Genomic DNA, 16644 nt, shown 5'->3' with positions numbered 1-16644 from the left:
TGGAAACATGCTGGCATTCATACTAATATAGCAAGGCCTGTGATCTCTTCTACCATATACACCATCGTACTGGCAACCACAGAAATATTCCAAAGTGATGAATATGTGGTAGGATAATTTTGGAAATGTTGCGGGGAGTGACACACTGGAGAAGACAGTGGCCCTGATCCAGTTGTACATAATTAGTCAACTGCAAATCCTGTTGCCCCAGAGAAGATATGCATCGCCATTTGTATAAAAAGATCTGTTGAACTGGTTCATAAGGGCCCAGAAGAACATCACAGTGAAGAGATAGATGCACAAGCAAATGTGTCTCTGTACCTTTTGAGCAGTGCCAGAAACCTGTTTCTGCACAACAGATCTTCCTTCCTGGAATAGGACTACTGAGTGCAGTGAAAACCGAAAATGGAGGAACATAATAAAAACTTAGTAGGAGAATAAAAGTAGTATCAAACTCAATTACATAAAAAGAGAGACAGAGACAGAGATCACTGAGAACAATAAGGAACAATCAGTATTGTAAACAAATACTTGCAGAGAGCGGGGGGGGGGGAACATAACCACTGGTGTATCATCCTATTGTAGATGTGATTCTGCATGTTGTGCAGAAAAGGGCAACTAAAATGTTCAAGGGACTGGAGCAACTCCCCTATGAGGAAAGGTTACAACGTCTGGGACTGTTTAGCTTAGAAAGGAGGCGAGTAAGAGGGGACATGATAGAGATGTACAAAAATTATGCATGGCGTGGAGAAACTGGATAGGGAGATATTAGTAGAACTCAGGGTCATCCCATGAAGCTGATTGGTGAGAGATTCAGGACAGATAAAAGGAGGTACTTCTTCACACAGCACACAGTTAAACTATGGAATTCGCTTCCACAAGATGTAGTGATGGCCACCAGTTTGGATGGCTTTAAAATGGTATTGGACAAATCCTGGAGGAGAATGCTATCAGTGGCTGCTAGTCTTAATGCTTATAGGCTGTCTCCAATATCAGAGGCAGTATGCTTATGTACAGCAGTTGCTGGGGAACCTGGGCAGGAGAGTCCTGTTGCACTCATGTCCTGCTTGTGGGTTTCCCACAGGTGGCTGGTTGCTCATTGTGTGAACCAAACGCTGGACTAGATGAACCTTGGTCTGATTCAGCTCTGCTCTTCCTATGTTATTATATAAGGACAACCACCCTCTAATAACCCATATCATGACTCATCTGGACCTGGATGGTGGTTACTAGGGTGACCAGCTGTAAAGGGAAACAGGCTACTTCAGCTTTAATACTTTTTCAGAAGAGGGCATTTTTGCAGGCGCAGCTTGTCATGTGGGAGTAAAAAATGCTGCATCTGCTGAAATTCCCTCTTCTACACCACTATTGCACACAATCAAACTTGCTCTCCCAAGTTCTGTTTCCAAAACCAGGTAGATGTCACTAATATAAATTACTTATCTTGGTTTGAACTTTTGGGAAGTTTGAGGTCTAGAAATTCTGCAGAACGTCTAAAAGTATGCAGTTTTCATTTGCTGACACATAACCTACAACACTTGCACAGACCAAGAAAATAAAATAATTAGGAAATAGATTAGTACATTGTATTTTTTGTACACTGTCAGATTTACTGCTTTAGTCATTGAACAGAACCTGTTGCCCTAATGAGAGCTTGGTTCTTATATTTCTAGTTCACATGTATTCTAACTATAGTTATATTTTTATACTTTAATTCTTTGTTGAACAATATTTTTTGCTTGTCTGTCTTTCAAGTTTAATTGATTCATTTGACCACTAGGTGGCCTCCCACACTTTATTGTGTATTGTTCTGCTCAACTCTTACAACTTTCATAATGCAACAATATTTATTAAAATGTCTGTTGCTTGCTGGAATTTCTTTGTGGGTGAGACATTATGGAATTTTTAATGTTAACTCAGGCTCTGTGGTCCTTTCTGAGCCTGAGTGTGTTTGTACTAATGGAAGTTATCTGCCTTTTGAGTGAAGGGCTACAAAACTGAATGCAGAATATCGTTACAGATTATTGCATGGTTTAAATATTCTAGCTTTTTTCTTAAGTGCATAATTGCATTACCAAATGACAGCTAACTTCTGCCAGTGTCACTTTGTCCAGCCGATTATTTAAAATGCAAAGAACAAAATCAATATAATGGCAATTCTTCAAATGTCAGTATCTAATGCCAATCACCATTGGCCTGAAAAATTGCTTTTAATAGGGTCAGCATATTACCAATGTGGCCTATTAATGTATAAAGTACTGTGGAATCTCCTGAAATATTTATATCTTGCTCTCATTTTTAAATGCATGCTATATTAATACTTCATAGTACAATCCTATACTCCTATTCTGTACGATTGCAGTCTGAAGTAGTTAAGATTTAGATGCAAATCCTAAGCATACTTACTTGAGTAGTGAGCCCTTTTGAAAGTGGAAGTTCCTCTGAGTAAAACACATGTAGGACTGCAGTTTGATTGTTACTTGGAATAAAATATTTCTTTACATTCAGATTTGGAAGAATACAGTGAAGAGTGATGTTTTACTTTTTAGTATAATTACTGAAAGAATCATAGTTGTCAAATTGGAGTAAACAGTGAAAGATAACCACACTCCATTTATTTATTTTACAAATTTCATTCTCTGTCACATTTCTTAAATTAAGGGCATGATCCACTCAAAATTAAGTATGTTGAAGTGCTATTGATATCAATGTGAATCTTATTCATGTCCTTAAATTTCTATCAGTTCTAATCAAAGGAACTTAAGAGTGCTTAACTTTGGTTGGATTATGTGTTGCGTTATTTTGTGAATTATACGTATTACATGAGTAACTGATGGAAGTTCAGATTTTCATATTTGTGTCTATAGATATATTTGTTTTCTCTTATATTTTAAAACTTTCAGAAACATACACACGAAGAAAGGACTGAAGCGGATGTGGCATTAAATGTGTGACTGCATTTAATGGGTCTAATGTGTGTTTTTCTTCTAAATAGCCCTGACGGGCTAATGGAAGCTTCCCTTCCCGAGCTTTGGAGGAGGGATATTCATCAGCATTGAAGTGAGGGTTACGGGGTAAACCTCCACTGCCCACATTCCACAGTCCCAGTTCTGGTGCTCTGCCACACAGCCGTTATTTAGAAGAAAACAACTAGACACATTAAATGCGATTAGACATGTCATGTCTCTTCTAGTTTGGCCCCAAAACACATCAGATATTTAAAGCAAAGGAACAGGTGCACCTCCACTAGACGGATATTCCAAAGAGAATGTGTAGTATCCAGTGGTGTCCCAGCACTATTGCTGGATGGTGTTTCTTGCTTGACTGATCTGTATCATAAAGGAGTCTGGTGATACACACAAAGTTAGCTCCTCATAATTTCTGCACACCTCCAGTTGGCTTCCCTTCCTGTCCTTTTTGGCTTGTCCCTAATCTTTATCATGAAACTTATCCTACCATAAAATGGTAAGATAACTTTATCTTACCACGAAACCAATCCGGATGTGATCCCGTGTGTTATTTTGAGTCTTAAGTCTTGATCTTGTGTGTCTGTCCCAAGTCCAGGTTGTGCTACTGAATCCATATCAAGATTCCCAACTGGCATATAGATCCCAAGCCTGACCATTCTTAACTCTACTTATACGTAAAATTTTACTGCTTATCCTTGCCTATGGTTCTGATACTAGTCCACCAATAGTCACTGCGGTGGAAGACCATCAGGGAAGGAGCATGGTGGATATCTCTGGAGATCCAAAGTCTGTCCGTGGTCACTGAAACATCCTTCTCTTTTGACCCAATCAGCCATTTAGGGAGTAATCCTATGCGGATAGACGGCCGCCTCTGAACTCGGAGACGACCACCTATCTAATGCATGGCAGGAGGAGCACAGAGGGAATCATCAGCTCCAGCCTCCCTGCATTTGTGGCCAGACGGCCAGTTTCGGCTGTCTAGCCATGGAACGTCGGAGTGTGGGGTGGAGAAGCTGGACAACACATAGGAAGTGTTCTACCAGCACTTCCGAACTGCCTGCCCCATCTCTGGGAATGCCCCCTTTCCCCTGCTCCGTGCTGCTCTTCTGATGCTGCCTACGAGGCAGTCAAGGAGGGGGTAGGAAGGTGGTTCTCCAGGAACCAACCAATCCTATGGCCATCTAGCTGCTGTCTAGCGTCCATAGGATTGCACATTTATTTATTTATTTATTTATTTATTTCTATACCATCCAATAGCTGACACTCTGTGGGCAGTTCATAAAAATTAAAACCACAGAGTGCAGCATAAAACAATATAAAATATGAAGGCTTAAAACCACAATATGACAGAACAATATGGTCTTGGAATACATAAGACAACCTCTATTGATGTTCCACAGACAGATGGAGGATGGATATGAAGTACATTATGCCCTGCTGCATTAGTTCTGTAGCAGACTGGACAACCAAACCTGCTTCACCTGTGAACAGGTATGTCATGATTGATTGTATGCTCTGCTACAATACCAACACTTGGCTAATTATCTGCTGTGTCTGAACTTGGGCTGTGTTTGGCTTCCCATGCCAGTGAAAGATGTGCTAGGACCCTTGTACCCAGACATGGTGCAGGAGCTCTTAGGTTCTGGTCCAGCAGGACAGGAAACCAGGTTTTTGGTGCTGAACACTGCAATCATTCTAAAATGTTGAGATCTGTTTCATATTGTTTCTCACTTTAGCTTAAAACATTTTCTGCTTTGGGAAAGCACATATCAAAATTTTTAATTTAGTGGTAAAAAGTCACTAATGCAATACGTATGGATACATTTTACTTCTCATAGGTTTCATGTTTCTGCAAATGTGAATGCATTTGAAAGCCAAACATCTGGATTATGTTTGAAAGCCTTGGTCTTTAGTTATCCAAGAGATTCCATTTATTTTGACACTTTTAGCCTTAGCACATACAGCATGATATCATTGTAAGAAAAAGTTCAAGTGTTGTTTTTTTAAAGCGAGATCCTTACAGTTCTAATGTTTTAAATAGCTACTGTGTTAGAATATACTGTTTGGACATATTCAAACTATTAGAGACCATTCAGGTGATTTGTCAATAACGCGACTTCCATAGTTCAGAAATGATTTCCAAATGGTCTTTGCAGCTGACATAATAGTGCTTTGAGAAGGACTAAATGTTTCCTGCTTAATTAGGTCAGGGTTATAGGTCAGAGTGGCTATATGTACACATTATTGATTCCTCATTTAAAGATACTCCTTTTTGCCAGCAACTATGTTAAGAAATACATAAATTTGCATAAGCCATGCAAATGTATGCAGGCAATTTGAATAAGGTATAGGGAATTTTGCATATGTGCTTGGAACATGCCAAATGAGCCTGTGTAATGGCTGAAAAATAGAGGTAATATTGTTTGGGTGTAATATTTCCAGCAAATTAATACAAAATGTAAAGATTTGTGGAATCCAACAGTTCGATTCTCTGAGAGCATTTTCATATGTGAGACTTAAACTTCCTTTGTGCCTTTCCTGCGCTTTCGTGCCCTTCTCACCCAGTTTATGTGAATGTATGAAAAATAAAACAGATTTGTAATATGAATGAGCAGTCTGGCCAGTTGCAAAGCAATCTAAATAAATAAAAATATCCTTTAAACTTCATGTGAACATACCCAAAGCCTGTCCAGTTGTGGTGATACAATCTGTGGTTCCTACCAATGTAGCTAAAGTGTGATGGAATCACTGACATAATGAATTCATCTCTGCAGATAACAGTATTATTAGACTGAGTCTATGCCTTTTATGTAATGGATCAACATATCTAGTTGAGCTGTGTCATGTCTCTGGGCTTGTCCAAATGCTTGAAATCGCTCTACGTAAGTGCATAGAGGAAGTAACCTTTGACCAAGCACATCCGTGGTTACAGGTGCTGCTTCCTGGCAGCAATTCACATGTGCATAGAGGCACATTCTTTCTACAACTGCACTTGTATATGTCACTGCCAAGAATGGTGGACACAATGGGTAAATCATTACTTCCTCCACACCAGTATGCCCACAGGATTGCTCCATATGGAGGTATTTCAAGGGTTTGAACTGGCCCATTGATCATAATCTAGGAAGCTAAACCCTGGTATTTTGGCTAAATATTCTTATAAATGTATTAGTTAGTAATACAGCCACGATGGGACTCTGAGGGTATTGACACTGAATTACAAAATAAGTTGGCAATCAATTAAAATGTCCGTGTATCTATCCAATTAGCCAATTTTTGCCTGTTCTTCTAGGATATATGTGTTCTTGCTGTACTGAACAAAGAGAACAAATAAAGGCAAAAGGTATATCAAAACTAAATCAAGACAATATATCAGCTTACAGTTGTTTTATATGCTTCAAATGGGAAGGCTCCAGAATAAAGCAGCAGCATAGGTTTGTAAAAGGGATTTTGTTAAAAACTTTATGTATAATAAAGCTAGATGAAAACACTGAAAACCTTGTTGCTGAATAACTACCATCAGCCAGTAGATCCATGGGGCTTGTTCTGCGAAAAGCCACAACAGACTTTATAATGCAATGATGTAATCTTGGCTTTGTGTCATTTATATTCAACCTAAAAAAAACAATTTTCCTGAATAGACAGGCTGACAACAATATTGTTCAGTGTTGGTTTTTATTTGGATTGCTTCCAAATTGCTCACATGCCTCCACAGTAACACATCATGCCTGCTTAAGTTTTTACTCTGAATTCCTGTTTCCTCCTTTCCTCATATTTTATTTTGCTTTTAAAGTCTCCGCTATGTTTGTGAAACTAACCAGCCTGGCCACAAAATTAGGATGTATCTTGCAGAGTGCATTCATTTTACTTTTTGCATATTTTTCCTGAGGTCATGTCAAGGTTAGTTTGAATTCCATCCTACATTAAGACTTCTTTCACAGCTATTTAGCTCTGCAGCCTACTCCCCGCTGGGGTCTGCCCCTTGGGCACGTCAAAGCTTCAGACCTGACAAATCACACACAGATGAAGCTGTACAGTTTTTTTAAAACAGTTTCATCAGTAACATTTTTCTATACAATATACTTTTAAAAAAATATACGGATGTATATTCTCTTGATTGCAGTATTTTGGAAATGGATTTCTTTATGCAAAGCACTGTTTCATATAGAAGATGCTAAATTTGAGGCAGTGAGTAATATGGGTTGAATTAAATTGCATTTACTCAGAGGCAAGTGTCATAGAAATGTGTGGGGTCTACTCATTGGTAAATATATTCTCAATTGAGTCCTATTCTTGTATGCTACCCAGATTCTAAAAGTGAGGTGGGATGACCCTGGTTCAAATCTTTCTAAAGAAACAAACTCATGAGGTGGCCTTCTTAGACAAGTCTCTTGTCTCCCAGCCTCAGCCCAAGTATGCCCAACAGAAATATGGAGGTAATAATACTATAGACCTCTCTGCAGGGTTGTTGTAAGGATTACTGAGATAATGTTCGTGAAGTGTTTTGAACACACAAATTACTATAAAATTGCTGCTAAATGTTAAAAGTAATACACATATTTTTGATCAGTGACCACTTATGGCTGTAATGGTCTTAAAGGTCAGACTATAAATATTCGAAATAAATAACAAAAAGAAATGTATGATTAAACTCTTTTTGAACAGGAGAGCTTAAGCTAACAAAGACAGGGGAATATTGGCCAGCTTGTGCCACAGTGGTCTACAAAGGCAATTTCTATTGACCTCATTTTAACTACTTTAATGGGTAATGGATAGCTTGCGTGTGTTAAGAAATGCATATGCCTCAGTCTAACTTCAGTATTGCTTTGGATGTATGCATTTCATATGACACATTTTAAAACATCTGAAGTTAAATTCATCTTGACATTTTGGAGGGTGGTAGTTACATCTATTGAGGATGTGGACTGAAGCAGCACACAAGTTAAAAAAAGATTAACAGTGCATTATATGATATGCTGCATAAACTTTCGGATATTGGATATCTAATACTGTAACAGCATTTTCTGTTTGAATAGGTGAAGCTTGAATTCCTGGCTTCTAATGAGCATATTAGTGAACAACAATATACCGATAACAGGCTTAAGCAGTTAAAGGTTTTTCTTTTAAAGCAGCTTACTGTCTTTCCCATTTTTTATGGGACAAAATGTACTGCCTTCTACAAATTACTTGATTGACTGATGAAGTGCCATAATTATAGCTGCACTGCCATTTTGACAAAGCCACAATAACAGATTGTAGTTTAGTTCCCACTCCAGGCATACCACCCTTTGCATAACAAAACCCAGTTTTACTGGTCTAATTCTTATTCAGAACAAAAGACACCTGGAGATATTAACTGTATACTAACAAGGAAACTTAGAATCTAGGGAAAAATAATAACATTGGAGTACAACTGGGTGAGGGAGGGGGGTTATACATTATTTCAGAAGGAATGGTATCTAATGAAGAGTTGTCTAAAGGGCTGCTTGTTTGGAACTAATTAAAGACCCATCTCCTAAATAGCAAAAGGATCATGGGAATTACATTAGGTGTCTGGAGACTTGTTATTCTTTTGGTACTCTGAGTGGATTGTTGAAGTTGTTAGTCCAGAAATAAAGCATCCTCATAACAACTCCTCCCCACCCACCCACCCCGCTCCCATTGTATTTGTGTTGCTGCTGTTGTTGCAATAAGATTCATATCAGTGGTCCAGAGTCCTGAAGAAAACATTTTTTTGCATCAACACACAGCGGTGAGAAGAGTCTTGCGCTTTCACTCCATGCATTTTCAGCCTTCAATTAACGTGAAAGCAGTACAATGCCTATGCAACTTCTCTTGCCTAGTGGTGCACCATTTATCATTGCAGTTTTACATTGACCTTGACACCCACTTCATTAGAATAAAGATTGTCTACCATTTAGGTTACATTGTTCCTCTGCACAGAGACCCCATGCAAATTTCTGTTCAGATAGAAGAGCTGTGAGCCTGTCAGAGGTCATCTGCATTAAATGATTGCAGCTATTTTCCAACTGCTTCTTTTCATTCTACTCAATTCAGGCAAGGAGGATCAATCAAGCCTTCTGCCTGAAACAGTGGGACTGCTGGGAATATAACTGTTTTTGGTGGTACTGGATATGCCCTAAACAGTATTAAATATTTAATATAAACTCATTAAAGGGCACAAAAGATATTACAGTTACAGTAAAAATTTAAATGGTTTGGATCACCTTCTTTCACAAAAGCAGAGCCATTGGTATAAATACTATATTTTATTATGGACAGAAATGAGTCCACAAAGTTATTAAAGCTTTTCTTCCATAGAATTATGTCAGTGTCATAACTTGGGTGGGGGGAAAGCTAAGATGAAAAACAGGAATGATTGGCTAATTGATATATGAAGTATGTATTGAAACAAAAAACATTTTTGTTTTGCAACTGTGGAATCCCTAGGCTTTTGTTTTTGTGTATAAATAAAGCTGTGTGATTTTTTTTATTTGTTCTGAAAAGGGACCTAATAGGAATAAGTTACTGGTTTCCTCCTTGAGTTTTCAGAATGATATAATTGGAATTAAATTATTAATGAGAGATACTTTTAAAAAAGATTGTTTTATGATCTTCTATTAGGGGATTTGCAATTCATATTAATATTTGTAGTTTGATTTATATTAAAAATAATGCAATCTATGTCCAATTAACAATACATGGTGAAAGTAATGTGATTTCTAGATCATGCGAATGGAATAAACTAGAAGAAGAAAACGAATTCTTAGCCTCAGATGTAATTTGCTGTATGAGTTCTGGCAATTTTAAATGACGTTGCAGTTTTTAATTTTTTTCCAAGGCTCAGCAGCAAATTTATCCCAATCAAGAAAACTTATTACTAATTTACAAGGACAACTGTAGGAGTCTTTATAATTTTCCTGTGCAATTATTTGACATAAATTGATAGTAGGAGAATGCAAGAAGTTTGCAAGAAGTAATGGCTGCTATTTGTCTAGACAAAACACTAATCCAAGGACCTGAACACCATCCAGACATCCTGGTTGTACTGACTGTGTATGAAATATAACCAAGCTTCTGGACTGTTTGTAAAATGTCTCGCTTTGGTATTACGAAAAAGGTGGATGTATAAGAGCTGTTGTAAAGGGTAGTCTGGCCTCTAGCAGATTCCTTCACTCTGCATGTATACAGCTGAGCTTTGGACCCTGGACTTTGGAATAAAAAGAGTCTTTGTTCATCAATGAATGGCATTAGGCATGGGCTTCCTAAGGGGCCACCATGAAGCCTAGGCATGAAGAGTACAAACACTACCCAGAAAGTGTTAGTATGAGTATATATGTAGACAGATGACAGACAAATATTGAGTTATGCATATGTTTTTAAGGTAATGTACATTTATTAATATAATTGGAGCGCATCCATAGGGCAGTGTTACAAATAGTAGGCATTTCACTGCTGGTAGAGAGGAGTTATTTGCAAATGAAGTGTGTGTGTGTGTGTGTGTGTGTGTGTGTGCGCCCACGCACACACATGCATGTGTGCATGCATGCACATGTATCTGGGATATATGTGTATTTATGTTTGACAATTACTTTCCTTTTAAAACTTGCAGTGTATGATTTAGGTAAACCATAAGCATGTCACTTCATTCCTGAAATCAGTGAGTACTATGGTGTCATTAAAACAAGTATAAAATGCATTGCGTAGAATGTCAAAACGAAGAGGAACACCGCAAATAATATACCCCACTTCCAGTAGCAGAGAAATGTTCATTGCTTTAATTCTTCTATTCCTTATAACCTTAGCTCCACTGTGTGTTCAGTATGTCTAGTCTCTTTTCACTATAACCAACAGAAGCACCATACAAAAGTCTTACAATGGATGTCTTAATCTCTCTGTGTGCTTTTAGAGCATTATTTTGAATTCCATCATGCAGCCTTTTTTCCCCTTTCCTCTTCTGAAGTTTTATTACAACAACAGAATTCCCAGGGAGCTTTAGGAGCAAGGGCCGCATAATATTGCCCTAACGTTTTGCTCCAGGGAGGGAATATGTATCCTAGCCCTAATTTTTGTGTGTGTGATGTTTCTCTTGCTGAAAGAGTATGCAATGAAGTCTTATTATGTGTATGGATATATTATTATTACTATTATTATTATTATTAACCACACCGTTGACATCTAGAAACCTTTCATGATGATTTCTTTCTTTGACCTCTCAGTGACTAGGCATCTTGTTCCTTAACACTGAAGGAGACAGGGAAAAAATGCCTTAGTTGCTCAATGAGCGCCTTCTAGGCCAGTTTCAAAATGGCTTATTCTTCTGGTTTCCATGGTGACAATTAATGCTGTTTCAAGGCATTGTTCCAGTCTCTATTTGGACAGAAGTTGGGGGTGTGATTTTTCACACACACACAGACACACACACACACGTATTTTTTACCAGAAAACTTCAGGAAACATGCATCACAAGTTTCTCTAGAAAATCTTTTCTGATTTTCCAGGTTATGTTCCAATAAATGGGCTTTCTTAAAAACTTTTTTAAAAGATGGCCACTGTGAATGAGCTACATATCTTTAACTAAATTAACGTGTGTGTGTCTGTGTGTTTTAACTGGGGAAGGGAAAACAGTAGTGGAGGGAGGGAAGAAAAGTTGGGAAAGAGTCAAAATTCCTCAACTGAAATAACATTGCTGCCTTTATTCTCTTGAGTACGTTAAAAAAAAGCAGCACCTATTTCTTCATAGGCACACCCAGCTGACTGCACTGTAAAAAATATTAAAGGATTTTTTTCCCAGGCAGGTATAGTAGAAAATTAAATATTAATCATTTTATTTATTGCAGCCATTGTTGGGTGGAGGGAAAGGGGAGAAAGAAAGAGGAAATCCTGTGACTTTTTAAATTCTTAATCTCATTTTTGGCTATTGAACAGTAATCTATATCATAACATTCACAGCCTGTCACAATGGAACAGCTTTTGCTCACTTAATGCTGAGGGTAGAATGAATATGAAGATTAAATTATCTTCTCACCACAGGATAAAGAAGCCCTACTAGAGTCTAGACTATGGTTGTGCTGCACTGATAGAGCTGGGTAGCTAATTTTGCTTGAGAGTGTAAGTGTTCAATGAGTAAAAACAAAAAAAGCATTAGCAATACCATGTATTGCTATCAAAACCTCATCTCAGCAGTGCAATCAGCACTTTTCTTATACTGAAATAAATAACTTCACTTTAATTTCTATACCTTGAAACAATACTGGATTTTCTATTCATAACCTCTATATCTTGCAATTAAATGGATTTGGGGGTATAGCTTTTTCTGGCACTGTATAATGCATTGTCTATCAATCAGCATCTTTCATAATGCTGTTTATACAGTAGGTAACAGAGTGAGGCAGAAAGCATATAGAAAGGCTAACTTCTTTTTTTTAATGTAATCATCTTTTATAGCATCTGTCAGGGAGGGACTCTTCATACTATGCTGTATAGCAAAACCAGTTTATTTAGCACAAAAATTAAATGATACTTATTAAGTCTTTATGATAACTAGAACATTATTGTTAGGAAGCATCTGCTACCATTTTGTTTAGTTATTGATCTTCTCCAACTCAAGAGCCTCACCAAAATCCTTGTTAGCCAACAGCAGCTGAACCCAGCCTATCACTTCAGAAGTGAAAAATATTAACTAGCCAAGTCCACAACAGTGTCAGACAGCTAGAGGACTCCCTTAGTCTATTAATCCACTTGGCAAAAAATGAAAGAAGTAAAACGAACTGGATTTCAGTGCCTAGCTGAAATGGACTTGGATTTCTCCTGATATTATGCATACTTACGGAAATAATTATGTAAATCCTTTTCAGCTATATCATCTTTAAATAGAAATCAGATTACATAAAGCAGATTGTAATCTCCTCTAGTCACCCTTTCCAGCTGAAAAGGCAATCATATAGAGCCAACAAGCGTACTTGTTGGCAATTTTAGCCAAGGAAAATGGTTATCTGCTGTGTGATCCAGTCCCGTAATTCCAAACCTGATTGCCTCTTGTTAATGCACATTTTTAGAAACTACAGCCCTTGGTTTCTTTTCATACTGCAAAAATACAAGTTCTGTTATAAATCTAGACAATTCCTTGGTTGCCTGTTATGCATATTCATGCTTATTTTGGATACACCAACACCTGATCAGTGCTCATTAATAATGAGAAATGCTTTAAATCACCTCATTTAAAACATTTTGCTCTGTGATCCACAAATGACTAATATTTGAAGTTGGCAAAATATAAATGATGTTCATGTGCGGTGCAAATGAAAGATTAAAATATGAAACTAACAATATGCAAAGATATTCATACAAATGCTGAGGATCTATTAGCTGAAACAGTGATTTCACACCTTTCTTGTTTTCTGTTAAGTACTCTCCAGTTGTATTTTTGTTTTGTTTTGTCAGAGTGTGTGTTCATGGATCTGGCAAAAGCACCCATGTTTTAAACATTTGTCTTTAGTTTAGTTTGACTTTACTATAGTTAGCCCTGATTTTAAATTGTTTCCCTCTGCAACTGCAACAGGAGTAGCTTTCTTCTCTGAGTGTCAAGGAAAGGAAGCATAATGTTTAGCATGCAATTTGCTAATAGCTCTCCATGATTTATGCAGGCCTTTTAAACGCTTTTTGGATAATTGTGCTTCATACCAGTATTCAAATAGAAGGTACATATTGGCAGTGTTTTTTAAAACCCTTTTAAAATACTGAACAGGAAGAAGAAAGTGTGTGTGTGTGTGTGTGAGAGAGAGAGAGAGAGTTCTGTGAGGCAAACTAAACTGACTATTATTAGCAAGACGATTGGCAATTAACAAAACCTGCAACCCGCACCCCCATAGAACAGCCTTCGCCATCCTGGTGTCCTCTAGCATGGCCATGTGTGTAATGGGAATTGTATTCGGACCTATCTGCACAGCACTGGGTTGGTGAAGGCTGTTACAGAATAACCATTCCCCAAATGCAACAGTGTTCCTCAGTTCATATGTTTACTTTCTCCCATATAAAGAACAGATTCCACTCATTTCTATTGGAAATGATAATGTTTTGCACTTAAGGACAGCACTGCAGAAGAGACAGAACCTGCTTTCATCCCAGAACCTGAGTGCCCAGGCCCTCCTACAGAACTTGGGGACCTCAGGGGTGGGTGCAATATAACTCTATACTGAGATGTACAGTATATGTGTCCAAAGGCCCCCTGCAGCATACAACCCTTTTTTCTTCCCACATTCCTAACATAATGGCAAACAGTGTGTGTGTGTGTGTGTGTGTGTTCACGCGCACACATGCACACACACGCATCCAATATAACAGTTACGAACCCGCCCACTTACTGTGGTCATTGATGGAGAGTCTCGTGTTTGTTTCATCTATTCCGTCTGTCTGTCTGTCTGTCTGTCTGGGAGAGCGCTCTCTTTGTAGTCATGCCTAAGTTGTCGAACTCCCTCCCATGGGAGACTCCTCTTGTCCCCTTTTTATTGGTTTTCTGCCAAATGGTGAAGATGTTCCTTTTTTTACTGAAACCCTTGGCTCTTTATTACCTGTTCATTTGTCTTATGCTATGACTGCTTTAACTGTATTGTTTAATCTGTGATTGGTTTTACTGTGAATACTTCAGCTGCTGGATGTTTTTTCATAATTGTTTCTATGATTTTTTCTGAGTTTGATGTGTGTTTTTTTAGTTTCCTTTTATTGTTAGCCACGTTGAACAATTAAGAAAGGTGAGGCAAAATGTGTTAAACAAATAAACAGCCAGTTTCTGGATCCTCTCTCTTTCTCACGCTCTAGTGTGAACAAGAGACAGAACCCATGGCCAGCCTATGGCGATTAAAAGGTGTGGCTGTTCCAACAGCGACTAGCTTGGGTCTGAGTTGCTCTCATTAGATTCTCCGGGACAAAGGGTGGGCTCCAAACATCTGCACAACTAGCTGTGAATGGATGGGGCGTGTTGGGTTTGAGTTTGTCAGTTAGCAGGCCGCCTCATCCCTCAGATCATATGGAAAAAAACGCTTTTGAAACTCAGGACACTTTCAGTGGCAGAGTGTGCTATGGCCTGAGATCTGTTGGCCAAAGTAAAAGGATTCAAAAATGCCACAGGGCATGCCTAAGTCTTTGAGTTGTCTCTCTTTTTCGATCTCAGCCAAATAATCAGGTTGAGGTTGAGAAGCCTGTTGGGGGAATGGCAAATTCTGTGTTGTCCATGAATCAGATTTACAAGGGACAACGGAACATTTAGACCACACCCCATACATCCATTTGCTCTCTCCAGTGTATGTGAATAATTATTGTTCTCTCTCCAGTGTCATTTCAATGGGAAAAGATAAAATAATGCATTTGGGGACACAGTGGAAGCAGGTGTGAGGCCTTCCCCAGCACATGTCTATCATAATGATTGACATTTTGTTAGTCTAATGTTAAAAATCGCTCCAAAGCTACATGAATATTTATTTATTTATTTATTTATTTCTATACCGCCCGATCGCCGAAGCTCTCTGGGTGGTTCACAAAAATTAAATCCAAACAACACACGATAAAACAATTTAAAATATACAGAACATTAAAACCACAATATAACAATACAACCACAATAAAACCTAGCAGCAGTGCAAGAGTTTAAAATACAGATTTAAAACAGCGAAGATAAAAATTTAGAAAGCTAAAATGCTAAAATGCCTGGGAAAATAAAAAGGTCTTCACCTGGCGCCGAAAGGAATACAATGTAGTTGCCAGGCGAACCTCACTAGGGAGCTCATTCCAGAGCCGGGGTGCCACAGCAGAAAAAGCCCTCCTCCTAGTAGCCACCCGCCTCACTTCCTTTGGCAGGGGCTCACGGAGAAGGGCCGCTGATGATGATCTTAAGGTCCGGGCAGGCACATATGAGAGGAGGCGATCCTTCAGGTAACCTGGCCCCAAGTCGTTAAGGGCTTTGAATGTTAACACCAGCACTTTGAATCGGGCCCGGAAATGGACTGGCAGCCAGTGCAGCTGGAAAAGTACTGGCGTAATATGAGCTCGCAGGCCAGTCCCTGTTAACAATCTTGCTGCCCTATTTTGGACCAGCTGAAGTTTCCGGACCGTTTTCAAAGGCAGCCCCACATATAACGCATTGCAGTAATCCAGACGAGAAGTTATCAGAGCATGGATAACTGTAGCAAGGCTATCTCTGTCCAGATAAGGGCATAGTTGGTATACCAGCCTAAGCTGATAAAAAGTGCTCCGTGCCACTGAGTTCACCTGTGCCTCAAGTGACAGTTCTGGATCCAAGAGCACCCCCAAACTATGAATATATAGTATTAACAAAAGAGATTACCATTATATTTAAGCATCTTGCTTTCTAAGATTAAATTTTAATCGAATATTTTTTTTCTATAGCTAACTCATCTTTCTTTCTCATTTTAGAGGTACAGTGTGGAAATGTCAATCAGGCACCCCAAAAAGATGGAATTGCTGAGTAAAGTAGAAGCTTTGAAGAGAAGTGGTGTTTTACTACCCAGTGATCTCCTTGAAAAAGTGGATTCAATTAATGAAAAATGGGAACTGCTTGGGGTATTTGCATTTTTATTACTGTTTGTGGGTTGTGTGTACTTTTTTTGTGTCTTGAAGTATGCTGTCTGTCTGATTTCTAATTTGAAGCACAAATATCTCT

At 38.4% G+C, this 16644-nt stretch overlaps 1 protein-coding gene across 1 annotated transcript in view; it reads left to right on the top strand.

Moving 5' to 3' along the window:
• AKAP6 (A-kinase anchoring protein 6) overlaps window positions 1-16644 on the top strand; it is a 332898-nt gene that overhangs the window by 236423 nt on the left and 79831 nt on the right. Inside the window, exon 10 of the mRNA XM_084827230.1 lies at window positions 16398-16544. Coding sequence (XP_084683356.1) covers window positions 16398-16544 — 147 coding nt within the window. The remainder of the gene's footprint in view (window positions 1-16397; window positions 16545-16644) is intronic.

Source organism: Heloderma suspectum, chromosome 1, assembly GCF_057233095.1.
Source record: "Heloderma suspectum isolate Gila_16-S chromosome 1, 16-S_ref, whole genome shotgun sequence".
In the NCBI taxonomy this organism is placed as follows: domain Eukaryota; kingdom Metazoa; phylum Chordata; class Lepidosauria; order Squamata; family Helodermatidae; genus Heloderma; species Heloderma suspectum.
This window is presented reverse-complemented; position numbering and strand designations above follow the sequence as displayed.